This window comes from Hemibagrus wyckioides, linkage group LG22 (genome assembly GCF_019097595.1).
Source record: "Hemibagrus wyckioides isolate EC202008001 linkage group LG22, SWU_Hwy_1.0, whole genome shotgun sequence".
Classification (NCBI taxonomy): Eukaryota; Metazoa; Chordata; class Actinopteri; order Siluriformes; family Bagridae; genus Hemibagrus; species Hemibagrus wyckioides.
This window is the reverse complement of record NC_080731.1, coordinates 16,274,944-16,296,621: the sequence shown is the minus strand read 5'-3', so window position 1 is coordinate 16,296,621 and position 21,678 is coordinate 16,274,944. Positions and strand designations below refer to the sequence as shown.

The following is a 21,678-nucleotide window of genomic DNA, read 5'->3' as shown; positions in this document are numbered from 1 at the left end:
TATACACAGAAATCTCACGTATCTCCAGCATGGAGCCATTCTCAGCAGATTCCTTCATTCTTCAAGAAGAGCTTTGTGTCATCGGTTGCATAATAACGTGATTTCTACAGCTGTACTGCATTCAGTAATCTGGTAATTTTCTCACAAACTGTAGAGCAATCTTGCTGGAAATAACCCCAACAGCACCTGACTTCTTTCTCAGAACTTGTGTCACTTGTCTTTATTTATTCATTCATATGTAAAGTAAATTTTAAACACAATGTCTTTCCCTACAATCTTTGTTTCTTTTTTTTACAGATAAATAACAGCACTTTACCTTGAAATATAATCATTTAAACTTGTCATGAAATCTATTTATTAAAACATTTTTTTCTTTTATAAAAGGAAGTATCGCTGTTGTAGCACACTTCCTGTTATTCACATTAAGACCTATTTAATCTCACTGTTTATTTTGATAGTTAATGAATCAGCCAGTTGCTGCTGCATTTGTTAAAGTGAATATCTCACTTAGAAACAAAGTGAGACATTTTTTTCCGTGAACTCTTCACAAGGGTCACTGCATGTTCATGCGAAGTGATAACACATTAGCAAGTGCCATCGAGCTGCTTGCTGCTCTACGAGGCAAGAAGTGTGCAAGCTTCTACAATGCAATTGTTTATTTATTTGCATCATTTATTAGTTCGTTTCAGTCACATCACAGGACATGCACGTACATTTTCACATTCATTAAAATCCAGGCTAGGGCTGGAACACAGGCTAGGAATATTAGCTGTGGGTTGTATCTCTCTTATACTAGCATGATTTATACAATTATAAGGTGCTTCAACAAAAACCTTTATGCTGTGGAAAACACAGTGATCATCATTAGAGAACAGTAATCACTCTAACACTTCAAAAAAGGTTACAACTAACATTTTCACAGCTGTCACACCTTCGGACTTTCACATTGCTCTGGTGTGTCATTCTTCTTCCAGTTTCTTTCGCAGTTCAGTAAATGTCGTGTTTCTGAGCAATAACTTACCACTGATGTTTCCCTTCTCTTCTCTTCTCTTCTCTCACTACACAAACAGTAACCTAAGATCAGAAAAGAACTTTAAGGTGGCAAAACCCACTACACCATCATCTTGCCTAGTTTTATTTATATATATATATATATGTGTTCTTATTGTACTCTGTGTATTTGTTCCTGTTTTTATAGTAGACATTTTAGTTCTTTCCTCTACCCTGTTATCAATTTCTCTCTTTTTTCCCCTCTTCTCTCTTTCACTGTGTCTCAGAATGGCCTGAGTTTGTGAAGAACTACGCACCGTGGTGGGCGTCACACACCCTCGACTGGCTCCGGTACGGTAAAAACGTGCACTTGGTGCACTTTGAAGAGCTGAAGCATGACCTTTTCACCCAGCTGAAGCACATGGTTCTCTTTCTGGGCCTTGACGTTTCAGAGGATCGGCTGCTGTGCGTCGTTGCGCAAAAAGATGGAAACTTCAAGCGCTCGGGCCTCCGAAAACTCGAGTATGACCCGTACACACCGGAGATGCGGGAAAAGATTGATGATCTGATACGCAGTGTGGACGTTGCTCTCAAACTGAGGAACCTTTCTGGGGTTCCAGATGATTATAGACCGAGATGATACAAAATCACCCTATTTCCTTATCTGGTTGTTTTTGTTTCTGTAGTTTCTTGCTTTGTTCCTGATGAAAAAAAAAACACAGTTTCCTTATTTTTTGTCACACAACCAAAAGAGATCTTTAAAAGGAGGAACATTAAGAACACTAAACCAGCACTTTGAGTTAGCAGATACTGAAGGAAGAAAGGTTCCTGAAGGTCACATGACATGTGAAGCAAGACAATCGGAGACTCTAGGCAACTTACTATGAAGGATATAGTGGGTTAAGCATTTTTTTTTTATGTGATGCCACTGTGTGTGTGTGTGTGTGTGTGTGGGTGGATGTGAAGTCATGTGATCATGTATCGATCACATTATGGCACTAAGTGATTTAACGAAGTGTGATTTTAACCACAATTCATCAGTAACAGTTCTTCAATAGCAAACAGGAGATGTGTTCTGCAGAAACATTGAACATTTTATGGTGAAAATTGAATTGCCACAATTTGCCAATTTGCAAGAGGAATTAAGGAGGAAGCAAAGAAAAACCTACACAAAATTTACACATGGAAATAATCAGATCATTGTGTCCATAACCTTGATTAATTCTAAGAATTGGCTTACAGTTAATGTTATTCTTATCTTAGAATCGTTCTGTGAATTTAGTGGCAGGATGTGGTTTTGAACCGAAGTACAATATTAACATCATTTTTTATTTTTATTTTTTTATTTGCACTGTGAAAATGAGGAAACTGGTTATAAGGAACTGGAGACAAAAAAAGACATTCTAATGTTTTGTTTAATTTTATTTTAATGTAAGGAGAAATAGTCATTCCACACAGAAATATGTTTATACTAAGTTCAGCCCATAAAGCGTAACTGATATGGTTAATACACTGTTTAATAAAATTAGAGTATGAAAAAAATCACAAGATCTCGGAAGGGACAGCCCAAGACGTTAAAAATACAATTTAAATAATAATAGTTAGAAATTCACCTTGTTTTACTTGTGATCCTAAATTTACTGATAGAACTTACTAAGAACTGTCATGATATTATACTTCATTTTATGTTACCAAACACAAAACAGGTCACGAATTACTGAAGTGACCGAATTCTTTTAAAGCCACAAGTCTATATAATGAGGACACAGATTATACGTAACGTGAGCCAGCAACTTATTTTAGTGCACAATATATCAGTATGTATTACATGGCCTAGTCAGTTATTCATTACAGTGTGGCCAGTAAAAGTAAAATGATCTTATCTCTGTCATGTTCAGACCTATGGTCACAGTGGTCTCTCCATCATATTCGTTCATGGCCACAAAACAGATTTGAGAATCTGGTTTTAGAGGTTTTACTGCATTTCTGTATTTTTTATTATTATTTATGCCCAAAACAATTAATGATGTAGAATAAGAATCATGTATATAGTTCTTGTATACTATATACTTGTATAGTATATGGCAGAAGGTTTGAAACACACCTTCTGAACACTTCCTATGAACCAGACTTCCTCTCTGCTTTCTATTTCTAGACTCTCTCTCTCTCTCTCTCGGTGAAAGCACTTTGCAAGACTACTTGGTTTTGAACAATATTGTGAAAGGTGATATTGAGGGTTTTGTCCTCCCTTTGGAAATAACAGACTGTTGTTATTAAGTCCAAAAGCAAAGAAAAATGGCTTAAAATGCTGCGCAAAAGGCGTCTTCTTCAGACCATTGAAAAACTACAGACTTGGATATTCGAACAGTGCATGACTTCTATGATTAACCACAGATTTTATTTGCACCTCATCTCACTGCTTTGTGTTTCCATTACACTACTCTGTCACAGTAACAACCTGTTCATTATTTTACTGTTACCATGACAGTGTGTGCCTTTGACATTATAGGCCTCATTTACCAAAGTGAATATGTGCTAATTTATTCGTAAAGCATGCGCAAGAACATGTACAGGAGGAGGTAGATTACACGTAAGGGGCTTCACAAATGTGAAACGTATTTGAATATACAGTAATTATACATATACAGTAATTGCTAATGAGCTACTACACGTTTATATTTTGATCACACTGACAATGACACACAGATTAAATGAACACTTATTTCATGTTTCATATCAAAATCTTATTTTACATTAATGTTTTGAAAAGATGGAATCCAAAAGCAATGAAGCAAATTTCAAATAAGACATTTAATTAAGACCAAAGTAACGGTGCCTTATTAAAGGAGGAAGAATTAGTGTGTATCTGTGGCAATTGCAATGGCTGAGCTGCATTATTGGAATATTTAAGAGGCACCTTTTCACAGTTTAGTTGTAATTTTTGACCAGTGAACTTTCTGTCGATGGCTTTAAATGTAAATCAGCTGAACTGTGAATGCACATGGTACTTTATTGACATGCGCATGAGTGTGATGAAAATTGTTAAAGCTTTTAATTATGGGGGATTTTTTTTTTTTTTTTAAGTTCGGTTAGGCCTATTAAAACATTTACACACTAACTTTACTAAACAATTTGTTTAATCAGGCTTATTGGTTGTAAGTTTAAGAAGTGTGGTTTCTCCTCGAGCTTTAGAGTTTTATACGTTTAAGAAATGGTTAATTGAGCAGCTCGTAGAATGGCCACCTTTTGCTGAATTTCTGCTACACAACCTGCTGTAGTTCCTCTGCACCTTTTCATACACCATGGAGCTTTTTCAGAGCAGTACTCACAGCTTGCAGCACTTTCACACAACCCTGAAAAATCCAGTAAAAATCCCTGAACAGTTCTGAAATGTGTGTGCTGAAGTGTGTTGTAACAGAGCCAACAAATTTGTATTTTTATCTTAAAGCCTATTAGGCCAGTACATTGTTCCAGATGTACTACTCCTGCAGTCTATTCTGCCCTCTGAATTTGTATTTGCTCCTCAAATTAAAGCAGTCCTGGTTGTATATGTGTGAGTGGAACCTGAATACGTGAACACAACCTAAACTTGAATATTTATACAATTAATTGTGTGATTTGCTTTCTGTTGAAGGTGAAAAACATATGCTAGGCTTTTTTTTTTTTTGAATAAAAAGTTCCTTATTTGAATTACATTGCAAATATCCCCTTCTGTTTCTTGCATTCACATTAGCTAGCCACAATCATGCAAGAAAGGGAAACTGAATATTGCTTAAAATCAACATGAAATGACACACCAAGCATTGCTTCCAGTACACAGATATTTTTGTAAGGCATTATTTATATTTGTAGGACGAGAAAGAGAGGTAAAATTGGAGAGGTTGCTCCAATTTTTTTCTCTGACAGATCCTCAGAACCCCAGTCAAGATGAATGTATTTTCACTCGAATGAATGTAAATTATTGCAGACAACTTATTAATGATGACTACAAGCTGTGTGATGTTGATTCTTTTTGTTGTTTTTTTCCCCGCTGTACACTATGTAACTGTGGACAGACCTGGCTTTCATTTCCTTGAAAAGTGTAAAAAAAAAAAAATGTACAACTATTTTTGTACTTGCCTGATTGAGGCTCATACTGTACGGGTCCTCGATAATAAACAGCTCTAAATGCAATCGTGCTTTGTGGTATGACTATATGCTAAAAATACTAACAAAAAAAAAAATTAACAAATAATGTTAATTATACAGTATCTCACAAAAGTGAGAACACCCCTCACATTTTTGTAAATATTTTATTATATCTTTTCATGTGACAACACTGATGAAATGACCCTCTGCTCCAATGTAAAGTAGTGAGTGTACAGCCTGTATAACAGTGTAAATTTGCTGTCCCCTCAAAATAACTCAACACACAGCCATTAATGTCTAAACCGTTGGCAACAAAAGTGAGTACACCCCTAAGTGGAAATGTCCAAATTGGGCCCAAAGTGTCAATATTTTGTGTGGCCCCCATTATTTTCCAGCACTGCCTTAACCCTCTTGGGCATGGAGTTCACCAGAGCTTCACAGGTTGCCACTGGAGTCCTCTTCCACTCCTCCATGATGACATCACAGAGCTGGTGGATGTTAGAGACCTTGCGCTCCCCCACCTTTCGTTTGAGGATGCCCCATAGATGCTCAATAGGGTTTAGGTCTGGAGACATGCTTGGCCAGTCCATCACCTTTACCCTCAGCTTCTTTAGCAAGGCAGTGGTCATCTTGGAGGTGTGTTTGGGGTCGTTATCATGTTGGAATACTGCCCTGCGGCCCAGTCTCCAAAGGGAGGGGATCATGCTCTGCTTCAGTATGTCACAGTACATGTTGGCATTCATGGTTCCCTCAATGAACTGTAGCTCCCCAGTGCCAGCAGCACTCATGCAGGCCCAGACCATGACACTCCCACCACCATGCTTGACTGTAGGCAAGACACACTTGTCTTTGTACTCCTCACCTGGTTGCCGCCACACACACTTGACACCATCTGAACCAAATAAGTTTATCTTGGTCTCATTGGACCACAGGACATGGTTCCAGTAATCCATGTCCTTAGTCTGCTTATCTACAGCAAACTGTATGCGAGCTTTCTTGTGCATCATCTTTAGTAGAGGCTTCCTTCTGGGACGACAGCCATGCAGACCAATTTGATGCAGTGTGCGGCGTACGGTCTGAGCACTGACAGGCTGACCCCCCACCCCTTCAACCTCTGCAGCAATGCTGGCAGCACTCATATGTCTATTTCCCAAAGACAACCTCTGGATATGACCCTGAGCATGTGCACTCAACTTCTTTGGTGGTTCATGGCAAGGCCTGTTCTGAGTGGAACCTGTCCTGTAAAACCACTGTACAGTCTTGCCCACAGTGCTGCAGCTCAGTTTCAGGGTCTTGGCAATCTTCTTATAGCCTAGGCCATCTTTATGTAGAGCAACAATTCTTTTTTTTCCGATCCTCAGAGAGTTCTTTGCCATGAGTTGCCATGTTGAACGTCCAGTTTAGCAGTTTTATGCCAATTACATTTTTTCAGAGTGACAGACAGAAGCTGATAGCCAATCAGGAGAGAGTCAGAACTTGTGATTTGTTTTATTTATTTATTTTGTTAAAAATATTTCAATTTTTTTTTAGTTTGAAATCTCAGTGAGTGATTTAGTGAGTGATTTTCTGCAGAAACCAGTTTCCCACAAGTAACAAATCAAACTCTTCAGTGCATGACGTGATTAGAAAATAATTATATGTAATAAATGTGACTACTCTGAAGACGATTATTTTTTACTGAGTCACACATCATCACGTCCCATTTTTAGGCAGAAAAAAAGTCTGACTTCAGAGTGACAGACTGGAGCCTTTAGCCAATCAGGAGTGAGAGTCTGTGAATTTTTTTTATTTTTGAGGATTCATGACTGATGGTGTTTTAGCTTCTTCTTTTTTGTGCTATGATATGTTCTCCAGCTGGTTCACTAGTGAATGAAATGAACTGAAATTCTTTGTGGAATTTGTCTCATTATCCAGTCGTTTTATCGGCAAAATTGAAGCTGCAAACTGTTTTGTGGTTTGTGTGTGTTGTTAGGCTGTATTTTTCATAGTGAAAGTCTGAGATGTCTGCTCAGACCTACATGAAGAAATCTGACCTATGCTCAATCACAACAAAATTATTCCAGCAAACCATAAGTGCAAAACCGTGTACTGTATTCAAATTAATACAAGTGAAACAGGTTTAATGGTTTAATGTAGAAATAAAGATATAAAATCAGAAATCACATACAAATTATATACATTTTAACATGATAAAAAAAAACAGTAATGTCAAACATTTGTTTGAAAAAAAAGACAGAATAAATTAATGGTAAAAATAAAAAAAAGAATACATAATTATTTATTACGAATAAAATCTAAACACTGTTAACATAAGGTGCAGACTGAATATAAAATAAAAGGTGACTTAGAAACTGAGATAAAGAAGGTGAAAATAAATAAATACTCAGTCAATATTTTTTTTTTAGATTGAGATTATTTCATGAGTACTTTTCTGCAGAAACCAGATACACCTAAATAAGAAATCGAAACTCTTTGGGTCATGTTATTAGAAAATAATCTGAAGAGATTTAATGCTTCGGTAGATGAACAATTTGCTGACAATTTAATTTTTTTTTTCCAGTTACAGACAAACATATCTTACATTTCACTTTCATTTATAGTAACATCTAATCCTGTGGAATGTCTGTTAAACAAGTTCCTGTGAACTTGCTTTTGACAGAACCAGATTAATTTGTTAATGCAGGATTCGCTTTAAACAGCAGTCGAAAGTTTGCCGTCTCCTGAGTTAGTAATAGACGTCCCTCGGAGTGTGCTCCGGGCTTCCTCCTCGAATGTGCTCTCAATCTTGGAGAGAATTGCATAACATTTTCTCTTAAAGTCCTTTCCCATGAAAGCGTAAAGCAACGGGTTCATAAAGCTGTTGGTGCTAGCAAGAGTGATTCCAAATCGTTGCCCAGTAGGAATGACATGATGATAGTTGTGGTCTAATTCCAATAATTTAAAAATGTGGTAAGGCAGCCAGCATATGAAGAAAGCCACTATCAGTGTTGTCATGACCCTAAATGGCTTATTGGACCTCGCCATCTGGTTATTTCTCAGCTTTCGGATGATGAGGATGTAACAGGTGATGATGATCAGAAAGGGGATCACGAACCCAAAAATGAATCGGCATACCACTACAGCGACATGTTCATTATCATGGTTGTAGTTGCTGAAGCATTTCTTGCTAATTATATCTATATCTTGGAAAATGGTTGCTGGCAGACTCAGTAATGCTGAGGCGATCCAAGCTAGTAAAACCATCACCAAGGCCCTGCGTAGAGTGCGCTTGTTTTGCGCCCATACAGGAAACATCACCACAACACAGCGATCCACACTGATGATGAGAAGGAGGAAGATGCTGCTGAACATGTTGAGGGACAAGATGAAGGATGCAAACTTGCACATGAAAAGCCCAAATTCCCATTCACTTTTAATAATATAGACAATGGACAAGGGCAGGAAGGCACAGAAGAGGAAGTCGGACACAGCGAGGCTGAGGTACCAGACAGCGTTGACTGTTTTCTTAATCTTAAACCCTGCAATCCAGATCACCAAACCATTTCCAGTGATACCAAGAAGCACAATTATCACATTGACTGTTGCCAGTAAAACACACGTTGCGTCTGTACAATGTGCTTGAGCCTCTGGTGGTGGCTTATCTGTAATTGAATCATAGTCAATGTAGTCACTTTCAACTGGAGACATGATGTTGTTTAAATCTGTAAAATGGAGACAGAAACCAAATAACTGTAGATAAATGAGTTTTGTTCAAAAAAAGACAAAGACACATAACAGAGAGTGCACAGAAGGATCCTTTAGTTTAAGTCTTTCATTTTAGATATCTCTTAGATTATCACTGGACTACTGATCAAAAGGTTATAAATTCAAATCACAGGACTATCCCAGGACCTTGAGCAAGGCCCTCAATTGCTCAGTTGTATAAAACAAGATAAATATAAGACATAATGGATAAGGACATCTGCAATCTCTTAGATCTGTGCTTCTCAAAAGAAAGTAAGTCAAAGTAAGAAAGTAGAGCCAGGTTTTGTAGCTACAGAATTAAGCTGTTTGACCGAGCATTTGAACTTAATCTTCTTTAAATAAACTTCAATAAAACAATTTTCTGTAAATAATGTCAGCTGGAATGCTAATACTTTCTTTTAAAGGTGGAAATGAATAAGCATAATGTCTCTAATAAATGGACCATTTTAATTGTTTTACTTCATTTTTCTCTGCACATTTAAAAAGTATGAAATGCTTTATTTCATATGCAATGCTTTATCTTTCATTAACAGGCTTTGGAGTCTCCCTAGACAATACGTAATTGCATGAGCAAATTATTACAACTGAATTCAGCTGTGCAGAGAGAAGGTTTAAAGATACCAAACATCCTGATTGCATACAGCTAAAATCTTCTAACGTCGCAGTTTCACCCACTTACTTTACTTCATCATGAGTAGTAACTCACCTATCAAATGCCTTCTTCAGTACAGTATTTCGGAGCTAAGAGGTTTCTTCTTTGCGGTGTGGGTCAAGCGTTTTAGACAAATTTCTGTTTTTCAGTTCTCCTTTGAAGGAGGACGCAGTACTAAGAAAACAAACGTTGATAATTTTTTTGCTTCCCCACCCCCATGCACCCTCACAGTAGCAACAAGCCATTGTGGTTGCAATACAAGGGTCACACACACACACGCGCGCGCACACACGCACGCACACACACACAGACACACAGATCCATGCAGCAGTATTCTGAATGTGTTTCTCCTGTGAATGTAAAAATCTTTCTCCAATTCATTTGAAGATTCATGTGAGTCATGCAAAGAACGACAACATACTTGTACTGTTTACTGTGTACAGTGAATGCTGGTTGTGATATTAGATAGAATGCTAAAATTTATTATCACACAAACAAACATGCATCAACACACACACACACACGCACACACATACGCACACACATACGCACAGCATTTCAATGCTCTGCTTGGCTAATGCTGTGCTTCTTATGAATACCAAACACGGCACACAGAAAAGCTGTTTTTCATTTAAACCACAAAACACAAAGCTTGTAGTTGAAAAGGTCAAACCTATTGTATAATGTGGACTTTATTTGGACAATGCATGCTTTATCGATCTACGTTTAGTTACTTTCTCTAAATGCATTATTTTGGGAGGGAAGTAACTCTAAATTACGAGCTGCTATTGTATTTCCTGCTGGCTTGTACTATTCAGAGCTGAACAGAGCGATCATCTTTCCCTGAGAGAAACAAGGTGTTATAATCAAACAATAAATAATATTCCATTTGTCTTTTATTTTATAGTTCATCTGGAGATTCCCTAAGTATTGGAGCAGCTTCTGTAGAACGATTTCTATAATTGTATAATTGTTTATGACTAAGATTTCTACAATTTTAAAGCAACCTTTGGATTGAGAATGGTGATATAATAATAATAATAATAATAATAAAAATAATAATAATAATAATAATAAACATTCAAATATTGACCCATTTTCTTTTTATGACCTATGTTTTTATTACATTTTGCCATAGACAAAACTAAGAACATATTAGTAAGATGATTCATAAACCATTAGACAATTTGAAAGAAGATGAAGTACAAATGAAATTGTTTAACGGTTACTAGATTAATAGATTATTCCATCCATACATGTAGTCCTTAAAATACCTGCTAGAGCAAGAGAAAATGTTTCATCTTTAATTCTATACTTATTACAGTTCTTCTCTGAAATCTATTTAAAAAGAACACAATTGCGTTCGGTTTCCTCATGTCGTCTCACTCAGGGTTTTTTTTTTTTTGATTGCCTTTTCATTGGCTTTTTCATCTGGATTTCTGTGCGTCTGTTTGTGAATATATAAAGTGCTATACAATTAAAAATGAATTGAATTGAATCACAGTGAATTATTCAAAGGTGAAATATTCAAACATTTCCCTCCAGAACATGACCTATTGAAATACAGTATGTACAACTGAACCATGACCTGATTCTCCTATATGGGTTCTATGGTCATATCAGATGTGAGTTGATGCTCTGGTGTCCACAGAACTGGATCGGGATAAGTAGCGGCTCACAGTGCGTCCTTCCTCTCCTATTGCGTTCTCGATCTTAGACAGGATGGAGTTCTTAAACTTCTGCCTGAAATCATTGCCCATGAATACGTAAAGAATCGGATTGAGGAAGCTGTTGGCTGAAGCAACTGATGTTCCAATCTTGAACCCAATGACAATAACATCATTAGAGAGGCTCTGGGTCAGTTCAGCTAGCACGAATGTGTGATATGGCAGCCAGCAGATGAAGAAAGTTACGATGAGAGCGGTCATGATTTTGAACGGCTTGGTAGACTTTGCCATCTGGTTGCTTCTCAGCTTGAAGATGATGACTGAGTAGCAGACAATAATAACCAGAAAAGGTATAAGAAAGCCAAAAATAAATCGGCAGATGGCTACAGATGAGTGAATGTCCTGACTACTGTAATTATTGTGACACCGGGTTCTGCCTAGATGGTGCTTTACTTCACGGAAAATGATGGATGGGATACTCAAGGAGACTGCTAAGATCCATGCGACAAGGACTATCAGTGAAGCCTTCCTTATGGTACGCTGGTTCTGTGCCCAAACAGGGAACATGACAGCCATGCAGCGATCCACACTGATGATGACAAGAAGAAAGATGCTACTGAACATGTTGAGGAACATTACGAAGGAGGTGAACCTACACATGAAAAGTCCAAAGGTCCAGTCAGATGTGACTATGTAGAAGGTGTTGAAGGGCAAGGTGGCACAAAATATGAAGTCAGAAATGGCTAGGCTGAGGTACCAGGTGGTATTAACAGTCTTCTTCATCTTAAACCCTGCTATCCAGATCACCACACCATTTCCCACAATCCCCAGCAGGATTATGATCACATTCACCACCAGCAACAACATGCATGGAATCTCTTCAAAACAACTGTGGTGTACATCGTGAGACTCCTCTATGTGAATCGTGTCATACGTCTCGTTATATTCCGTGTAGTTTGCATAGTCGGTAGATACGTAATCAAACATGAACTCTGTCGTGCCCATGGTGAAATTCTAAAAGATTCCCTGTGGAAACAAAAATACTGCTTTAGCTTCAGAAACTTGTTAAAACGTGAATTATCTTTAGTATCTTTAAATAACGGATTTAACAAAGCCTTCAAAAGGAGATACTTAATCTTTAACACAGTTCATTTCTGTCATCTCATTTTAATTATACTGTACCACAGCAGTTGTATCATGATATAATGATCAAGTGTAGATTAATTTTCTATAACAACATCTCATCTTTAACACAGTTTATTTCAATATGCTCATTCTAATACATTACGGTTTCTAAAGCAACACAGAGACTTGTATGGCAGATACTCCATATATTCTATGGCTAATAATAAAAAATAAATGGATTAATACTTAATCCTTCTAATCTTTTCTATAGCTAATTATATGACGGGATTCCATGTAAAAGGATTAAAAACAGTCCACAGTGTAACTGTAGGTTTTCTGTCGTTCTTGATAACATGACAAGCTGCATTTTATTGTCTTATTACATTTTAGACTGAATGATTGTTATAATGGATAAGAATGACAGAATGATTGTTATAATGGTTGAACCAAGAAACAAACAAAAACAATTTTATGAATGTTCCATTATTTTAAATATTAATAGTAATAGACAAATAATATGACGTGTCATTCTTTAATAAATAAAAAAAGGTTAGCATGGACAGATTGCTGTGACATAAGAGGAACACTGTCATTGAAAAAGAATCGAGTTTTACATGATAAAATCAATTCAGTTTCCAAACAGTCTGTGTCACACACAATTATTGTTGTGCAGTAATTTCCTATAACAGCAGGCCCTCAAGTGGTTTGAACATGACAGCTGAATAAAAGTCATCTATCAAGATAAACTTTATCCATCCTTAAGTACAATCCAACAATATATGATAAATGAATTATTTTTAAAAGTACTGTTAAAAACGTTACTACCCTTATTCATTTTTGACTAACCTAATTTATTTATCTAGAATCTATTAACTGTGGAATTGTGACAGAAGGAAATTGTCTAACAATGAATCTGATCAGTTGATCAGAAGCTGATCAGTTGCTCTGGTTCTGTCACACTGTCAATGAAAACTTTTTTAACATTGTTACATATGAACGGAGGAATTTTAACTGAAAAACCCAGTCTGACTCAGGCATGTTCACATGTTCACCAATCAAGCATACTTTAATAAAGCACTTAATCCACTCCCTTTACAATCTGAGAGTGGACATTGATGAAGTCCTTAAATACAAACAGTTATGTGAATGAGCTCTTAATATTAATATTTTTTATTTTATTCAATTTTTTATTTTAATACATGATAATTGTGGGTAAACTTTAATAATTCATTTATTTAGTAGAAAGTAAAAAGAAAGAAACCAATTCTGAAAGAAAAAAAATCTATACCTTCTTTAAAAAACAATAGGAATAGGAATAGGAAAAGCACTTACCTTTGTAAGGAAATCAGTCTGTGTGTGACATGCTTGTCTTTGACAGCTGTACTGTGGGGGTTTTATATAGCGTTAAGAGTCAGGTGCCACCTCTTTTGAAATGACTTCCTCAAAAACCCTTCCACCATGTGGGCTTTTTTTCCACATCAACAACATCCACTAATTTCACTTCTGTTTCAGTCCTAGGCAATAATGGATAAAATATATCCTTTTAACATGGTGGTCAAGAGCAGGAGATCCTACATCCTGTTCTGTATGTCTGGAAGCTATGTAAGCTTAATTTTCTGTAGTAAATTATTTCATTTAAAAGTCATATATTTTATTTCAAAATAAAATATGTGATAAGATAAATGTTTTATTTATTTTGTGTTAATCCTGACGGAAATACATCTCAAGTGTTTTTTTTTCTTTAAATCCTGCCTCTATATTTTAATAAGTAGTTTAATTAATAGACCTCCTTTCTCTGCATCTCTCTCACTTAAAGCCTACAGTACTTTCAATGAGACAACTAAAGAATATTTATATAAACCCACAATGTATGCTGAGATGTTGGTGTAACACTTCCCAGTTTTATGTAGGGATTTAGGAAGCTGGAGGCAGGCTTGGAACAACTTAAAAGGTACTTTTATTCTTTATCATTTACTTTAGCTTTTTAGCATATTTAATTATACACACAAAAATGCATTCATGCACGGCTCCATGCTGGCTGGTTCTTGCTCTCCTAAGGTGATCATCTCTGTCCTGTTTATCTTCACCACAGTTCATTGCAAAACAGACCATTCATTAGATTAATTCCCTGCACGTGTGCAATCCTTACCACTTCTAACCTTCTCTGGCTGCACCCTCCATTCACAAACCTGTCCAGACGTGAGGCGTCCTTCTTCTTTATGCTGCCTCCCCAGCACACTGCCACATAGAAGAGGGCACTCACCACAACAGTCTGATAGAACATCTGCAGCAGCTTTTTGCAGATGTTAAAGGAAGCCAGCCTTCTTAGGAAGTACAGCTGGCTCTGTCCTTTCCTGCACAGAGCATCTGTATTGGCAGTCTAGTCCATTTTTTCATCCAGCTGTACTCCAAGGTATTTGTCTTGACAACCTCCACACAGTCGCCCTTGATAGTCACAGGCTCAGGTTGAGGCCTGGGCCTCCTGAAGTCCACCACCATTTCCCTTGTCTTTGTGGTGTTTAGGTGCAGATGGTTAATGTCACACCATGCAACGAAGTCCTGAATCAATTTTCTGTACTCCTCCTCCTGTCCCTTCCTGATGCAGCCAATGATAGCAGTATCGTCCGCGACTTTTGCAAGTGGCAGAGCTCTGAGTTGTACTGAAAGTCCCAGGTGTACACAATGAACAGGACCCGAGAGAGAACAGTCTCTTGTGGTGCCCCCGTACTGCTGACCACAGTGTCAGACCTGCAATCCCCTTACTTACTCCCATCTCTATTAGTTTATCTCTGAGGAGCAGCGGCTGGATGGTGTTAAATGCACTGGAGAAGTCCAAAAATGTTATTCTCACAGCCCCGCTGCCACTGTCCAGGTGAGAGAGGGATCGGTGAAGCATGTAGGTAATGGCATCCTCCAGGAAGAAACCTTGAGAGGAACCAGGCTCAGAAGGGAACCCATCCTCATTTGGGTGACACTAGACAGTAACTGAATAAGTCCTTTCTACAACAGCATTCAATGGCCCATAAAGAACTATTAGGTCAGTGTAGTTTCTGAGTTCATTATAGACACTAATTCCTTGCTGTCACAAGCTGACAGGTGAAATGGCAGATCTGTGACGGTGTGAAAGTCCCCAAGTGGCTCTGTCCATGGCTGTCTCCTGGGTCACAGGCTGTCCACACAGATCCATCCACAGCATCAATGAGCACCCCCAAGTGATGCGACTCCGACCAGGAGTAGAGACAGTGGTCATACTGGAAACTGGCAAACACTGGGAGCTCAGGAGTGGGGTGAATATCTCAACAGAGAGAGAAAGAGAAAGATATTAAGTATGCTTCTGATCATGTGATGTTTAAAGACAATGTAGATTATGTGTAAAGTGCAGGCAGGGACTAGTGTAGACAAAGTGTAAAATATAGGCAAAACTAGCTATGACAGCATAACTAAAAGGCTGAGCCAGAAGGCCAGAATACATGAAGACATGAAGGCTTCCCAGGACATAAAGCTTCCAACCACTTCACAGTCAGCAGCTTTTCTGTGAATTGTGAATTATTTGTAGCTGCATAAGGTAGGTTAGTATAAAGAACTTCAAATGTGTTGAATTGATGTCTGGGTTTTTGTGTAGTGCCTAGCTTATTATCATGAATAACTGCGACACCTCCTCCCCTGACTCTTAGACCTGGTTGATGTATATAGATAAAACCAGATGGACAAGCTTCATTTAATGCTACATACTCATTTGTTTAATCCATGTTTCTGTCAAACAAAGAACACTGAACTCCTGATCAGTAATCAGTTCATTAATAATAAGTACTTTAGTTAAAAGAGATCATTAACAAAGGCATATATCATTAGCTCCTACATGGAAGACTATCTTCAAGAACCTGTGCTTGCCTAGGACCCTAAGATTACCTGCTGTGCCCTGGCTCCCAGAATACACCTAACCTGTGCTGCTGAAGCCTTTAAAGGCCTAGCTAATTTCACATGCCTTAAGATCAAGTCTCTTATAACCAGAGCTCTTTCAGGTTTCTCAGCGTGTGCTTCACTGAGGAGAGCAAACCTGTTGGACATGCGAAGCAGAGAGGAGTGGTGCTCCTGTGGGCAAGCCTTAGTGTTCGCCTTGGCTATGCGACTATGCTGCCGATTCATCACCCATTCTCCCCGCTGTGAGGGCTCTAATGCTGGAGTTGGGGGGTTACTAACTCCACCTAAGGCATCCAGACTTCCCCCTAAAGACACTACACTACTGTCACTATCACTAACCCTCTCTAGTGTCTGGATGCGCACCTCTAAAACTAATATCTTCTCCGTCAGAGAGCTCACTAGTGTACACTTATCACAAGTAAAATTAATGCTAATGATTGAGGAAGAATTACTAAACATCCTGTAGCTCACGCACTGTACAAGTTGAAAGTTAGTCATACTTTATGATTATGTACCTTAAGTGAATTTGACCTGGATATTAAAGAGCTCTGAAGTGGGTTTTCCTCTGATTGCTGTTTGAAAACCGGAAAAAAAGCTTCTTTCCTGAGAAAAACAAAAGAACAATTAACTGCAATATGCAAGTAAAGATTTTGAAAACGGTAAGCACTTAAAAATACAGGACGTGACGTCACACAGCCTATCCCATCACTACACCCTTTTAGGCATGACAGCTGCTAGGCAGGGGCTTGGAGCTGGGGGGTGGGGGGTTTAGGCTTTGAAGGTGGTGCACGCACCACCACAGGTAAGTCACACAAACCACTCTTCACCCCTCTAAAACACTGTCACTTGAAGACAAGAGAAGACTCTTGAAGGGAACCAGGTTCAGCAGTAGGAATAGGTAAGGTTTTGAGTTTAACTGGGTGCAGGCCTATCCTCTGCTCCTGTCTTTTTATTTTCTGCATGTGTTCCAGACTCGGCAAGCTGATGGCTGGACACTGGATGGACCAATCGGTGGCTGCTCTACAGGACATGTTCCAGCACAGCTCTGATGACATCAACATGTTTACAGAAGCGGTTATGGGATGCATCGGGAAACTAGACGATGAAACCATTCACAAAACTATCATCAGAACATTTCCCAATCAGAAGCCGTGGGAGGATAAGACCATCCACGGCGCTCTGAGATCCCGCACTGCTGCGTACAGCACGGGGCTCGCCAGTGGAAACATGGACACACATCTTCTCCAGGTGAGTCAGAGAAAGATGCTAATCCCGTCTTCTCTTTCTCAGCAGGTCTCCAGGGAGGTGAGCTTTGGACAGGAGCAGAAAGAGGATAACTGGCTGAAGCACTGCTGGTAGAGGGGGTGAGTACCAGCCCAGGAAACCAGCTACCTGTGTCGTACTTCCCCATCAAGGGGGGGGCTGCTGTATTATCACACTGGATAAACTAAAGGACCACTTCACCTGTCCAGAAATGCAGACGGAGGTCCAAACCAGGTGTCAACAGACAGCCCCACAGAAGCCAGCCCCGGCGCTTCTCACCCCCCTCCCCATCATCGGCGTGCCTTTGAAGTGAGTCTGCATGGATCTTGTCGGGCACTGCCAAAATCAGCCTGGGGTCATGAATACATCCTGGTAATGATGGATTACACGACCAGGTACGCCGAGGCGGTCCCACTTCAGAAGGCCGCCTCCTGCAATGTCTCCAGGGAACTCCTCGTGCTCTTCAGTCATAGAGGAATCTGCCAGCCCATTGTCTAGCCCTATTGTGGTGGTGCCCAAGCCTGATGGATCCCTCCACCTCTTCTCATTCCAGGTCCAGCACAGAGCCGGGAGTCAGCATGGGAATGCAGATGGTCTCTCACACACCATCTTCCAATCCAACATCTCATGGATAGACTTACAATATTCTGGTCACAGATCTTGCTTTTTTACCACAGTCAATTAATTTTATTTTTTACTTTATTGATAACATGAGTGAAATTCTTGTGTTACAGCAGCTTAGTCAGTTACAACATACATACATATACACACACAAACACACACAAACACATACACTGATCAGCCATAACATTATGACCACCTGCCTAACATTGTATTGGCTCTACTTTCGCTGCCAAAACACCCCTGCCCTGTTGAGAGCTAGATCCCACTAGATCCCTGAAGTTGTGCTGTGGTATCTGGCATCAAGATGTAAGCAGCAGATCCTTTAAGTCCTCTAAGTTGCGAGGTGGGGCCTCCATGGATCAGACTTGTTTGTTCAACACATACCATGATGCTTGATTGGATTGATATCTGGGGAATTTGGAGGCCAAGTTAACACCTCAAACTTCTTGTTGTGCACATCAAACTATTCCTGAACCATGTGAAAGAGGCCACAGCCATAAGGGAATACCATTTCCATGAAAGGGTGTACATGGTCTAAAACATTGCTTAGGTAGGTGGTAACCTAAGTAGTAAACATTGAAAAATCTAAGTTTCCTCAGAAAATAGAGTCTGCTCATGCCCTTCTTGTATACAGCATGAGTGTGAGTCCTCCAGTCCAGTCTGTTGTTTAAGTGTACACCCAAATACTTGTAGTTGCCAACAATTCCAATCTCTTCGCCTATGATGGTTATGGGCGCAAAGTTTAAGTCCTCCTAAAGTCCACCACCATCTCATTAGTCTGCATCACATTTTGGAGCAGTTAATTCCTAGTGTACTCGTCCACAAATTTGTTCAGTATTCTCTGATATTCAGGCTCCTGTCCATCCCTAATACACCCCACCACCATAGAGGTAGGAATTGGGGGGTTGTGGTCAGGAATACTCAGCAAACCTGTGTGGTGTTGCTGTGGATGTGAAATATCTGTAACCACTACACCCTCTCCTAACCGGGAGAGAGAGCCCTTCCAGGTCGCATGGACATTTAAACAGCATGAAAGCTGCTTTCTTCCTGAAGTATCATTTCTGTGCGTTACATACCAAGCCATTTGTTTTCTGCTGAGTTTTATTGTGTATGACCCTGTTTGTTTCTACCTCGACTGTGATTATTATCATACCATTTGGATTTGCCAACCAGTTTATTTATTTTGGACAGAGATGATATGGAAACTCTTTTTGGAAGTTCCTGTGAATAGCGATAAATTATTGTTCCCGTAACATTCTCTCTTTATTCAATTTTTTTATTAATATGTTAAATAAAACAAGCTCATTACATAATTTCATAACATGAAGTAAATCTAATAGTTCTGTCTAAATGTCTATTATTAGTAAAGATTATTGAAATATTAAATATTTGTATTTCTCTAGTTTGCTGTTATTGTTCTGGTCGGTATGAACTTTATCCAGTGGTTTGTTGACAGAAGCAGATTAGTTTATTAATGTAGAATTCGCTTTAAATGGAAGTTGAAAGTTTGCCATCTCCTGAGTTAGTAATAGACGTCCCTCGGAGTGTACTCTGGGCTTCCTCCTTGAATGTGCTCTTAATCTTGGAGAGAATTGCATAACATTTAGTCCTTTCTCATGAAAGCATAAAGCAATGGGTTCATAAAGCTGTTGACGCGTTGAAGAGTGATTCCAAATCTTTGCCCGTAGGAATGACATGTTCATATTTTAGGTCTAATTCCAATAATTTAAAAATGTGGTAAGGCATCCAGCATATGCTGGCACAATTAGTGTTGTCATGACTCTACCCACATAGCAAATGGGTCTGGGCCAGATCTGGCATTAAGCTAGCACTGCTGGCTGAGTTCTGGCATGGCAAGTGGTATGTCAACCAGTTGCGGACCAGGTCTGGCAGTGATGGCACTGTTTATATGATGGCATGCCAGATGTGGCCCGGTTATGGTTTCGTTTATGTGGTGTAGCCCAGTGCTGGCCCTGTGCTGGCCCACGTCTGGTCCACATCTGGCGAACCAGATGTGGGCCACCAATAGGGCTGTCATTCTTTGTGATATGTGGGCCGAGTGTAAGTGCATTGTGTGGGCCAGATCTGGGACAGACCTATTTTGCTATCTGGGTATATGGATTATTGGACATTGCCATCTGGTTATTTTTCAGTTTTCATATGGTCAGGACATAAATGGTGATGATAATCAGGAAAGATATCAGAAAGCCAAAAATAAATGGGGGTTCCGTTAGAGTGACATGTTCTACTTCATATGTGTAGTTGCTGAGACATGTGTTGCTTTTTGCATATATGTCTTGGAAAATGGCTGCTGGCAGACTCAGCAATGCTGAGGCGATCCAAGCTAGTAAAACCATTACCAAGGCCCTATGTAGGGTGCACTTGTTTTGCACCCATACAGGAAGTTCAATTCAATTCAATTCAGTTTATTTTGTATAGCGCCTTTTACAATGAACATTGTCTCAAAGCAGCTTTACAAAAGAAGAAAACAGAGAAAGAGGAGGGGAAAATGAAAAATAATAATAAAAAATAAAAATAACTAATTAACTAGAAATAAGAATAAATTATTAAATTCTATAATTAGACTATTTTATCCCTAATGAGCAAGTCTGTGGCAACTGTGGCAAGGAAAAACTCCCTGGGATGGAAAGGAAGAAATCTTGAGAGGAACCAGGCTCAGAAGGGAACCCATCCTCATTTGGGTGACACTAAACAGAAAATAATGTAACTGTAGCTGATTAATGTCCTTTCTACAACAGCAATCAATGACCCATGAGGAACTATTAGGTCATTGTAGTTTCTAAGGTCATTATAAACACTAGTTCTTTGCTGTCACGGGCTGACAGATGAAATAGCATATAGGAAGTATCACCACAATACAGCTATCTATGCTGATGATGAGAAGGAGGAAGATGCTGCTGAACATGTTGAGGGACAAGATGAAGGACGCAAACATGAAGATGATTGAACATGACCAAATTCCCATTCACTTTCAAATTTTTGGGGGGTTTGAACTCTACACTATGCACCGTACACTCTACACTATGCACCGTACACTCAGATTTGCACAGGACTCGTTAAAAATACTCAGTTTTTGCACATACCCGAATTTTGCACATTACCTTATAATCTGTAGTACATTTTTGTATTTAGTATTTTTGTAGTATTTATTACTTTATTACCTATGTTTGTGGATACTGCTATCTATCTATCTATCTATCTATCTATCTATCTATCTATCTATCTATCTATCTATCTATCTATCTATCTATCTATCTATTTGGATTTAATCTTTTTTAAAACTTCAATAAAACAATTATCTGTAAATAATGTCAGCTGGAATCTAATGCATTGTTTTTCCACAAAGGTGGAAATTAAAAAGCATAAACCATTTTTATTGTTTATAATTAATTTTTCTTTATATAATTAATTAATTAATTAATTAATATATAAATAAATTTCCATATTATTTTATAGGGTCCCTGGCTGCATCTTTCTTTCTTTCTTTCTTTCTTTCTTTCTTTCTTTCTTTCTTTCTGAAATGCTTAATTTCATATACAATGC

At 38.6% G+C, this 21,678-nt stretch overlaps 3 protein-coding genes across 5 annotated transcripts in view; 1 reads left to right on the top strand and 2 right to left on the bottom strand.

Moving 5' to 3' along the window:
* wscd2 (WSC domain containing 2) overlaps positions 1–5,157 on the top strand; it is a 65,221-nt gene extending 60,064 nt beyond the window's left edge. For both annotated transcript variants that reach the window (XM_058375308.1, XM_058375310.1), the window contains exon 9: positions 1,278–5,157. In XM_058375308.1, coding sequence (XP_058231291.1) covers positions 1,278–1,630 — 353 coding nt within the window. In that variant the 3' untranslated portion in view covers positions 1,631–5,157. The remainder of the gene's footprint in view (positions 1–1,277) is intronic.
* A 2,173-nt stretch (positions 5,158–7,330) lies between these two features.
* On the bottom strand, positions 7,331–10,503 carry LOC131343649 (chemerin-like receptor 1). Of its 2 annotated transcripts, none has more exons than XM_058375475.1 (2): positions 9,569–10,503; positions 7,331–8,847 (listed from the first exon to the last, which is right to left on the bottom strand). In XM_058375475.1, exon 2 carries the CDS (start codon positions 8,803–8,805, stop codon positions 7,810–7,812), a length of 996 nt encoding a protein of 331 aa, XP_058231458.1. In that variant the 5' UTR covers positions 8,806–8,847; positions 9,569–10,503; the 3' UTR covers positions 7,331–7,809. The 2 variants fall into 2 exon arrangements, with proteins under 2 accessions (XP_058231458.1, XP_058231457.1); XM_058375474.1 differs by having other exon boundaries at positions 7,331–8,819; positions 9,569–10,499.
* Positions 10,504–10,610: 107 nt separating this feature from the next.
* On the bottom strand, positions 10,611–13,757 carry LOC131343648 (chemerin-like receptor 1). Its single transcript, XM_058375473.1, has 2 exons — positions 13,639–13,757; positions 10,611–12,207 (listed from the first exon to the last, which is right to left on the bottom strand). Exon 2 carries the CDS (start codon positions 12,184–12,186, stop codon positions 11,134–11,136), a length of 1,053 nt encoding a protein of 350 aa, XP_058231456.1. The 5' UTR covers positions 12,187–12,207; positions 13,639–13,757; the 3' UTR covers positions 10,611–11,133.
* Between the last annotated feature and the right edge of the window lie 7,921 nt (positions 13,758–21,678).

Coding starts and splice junctions, on each gene's coding strand:
- LOC131343649 (XM_058375475.1), bottom strand. CDS start 8,805: ATGTCTCCAGTTGAAAGTGACTACATTGACTATGATTCAATTACAGAT.
- LOC131343648 (XM_058375473.1), bottom strand. CDS start 12,186: ATGGGCACGACAGAGTTCATGTTTGATTACGTATCTACCGACTATGCA.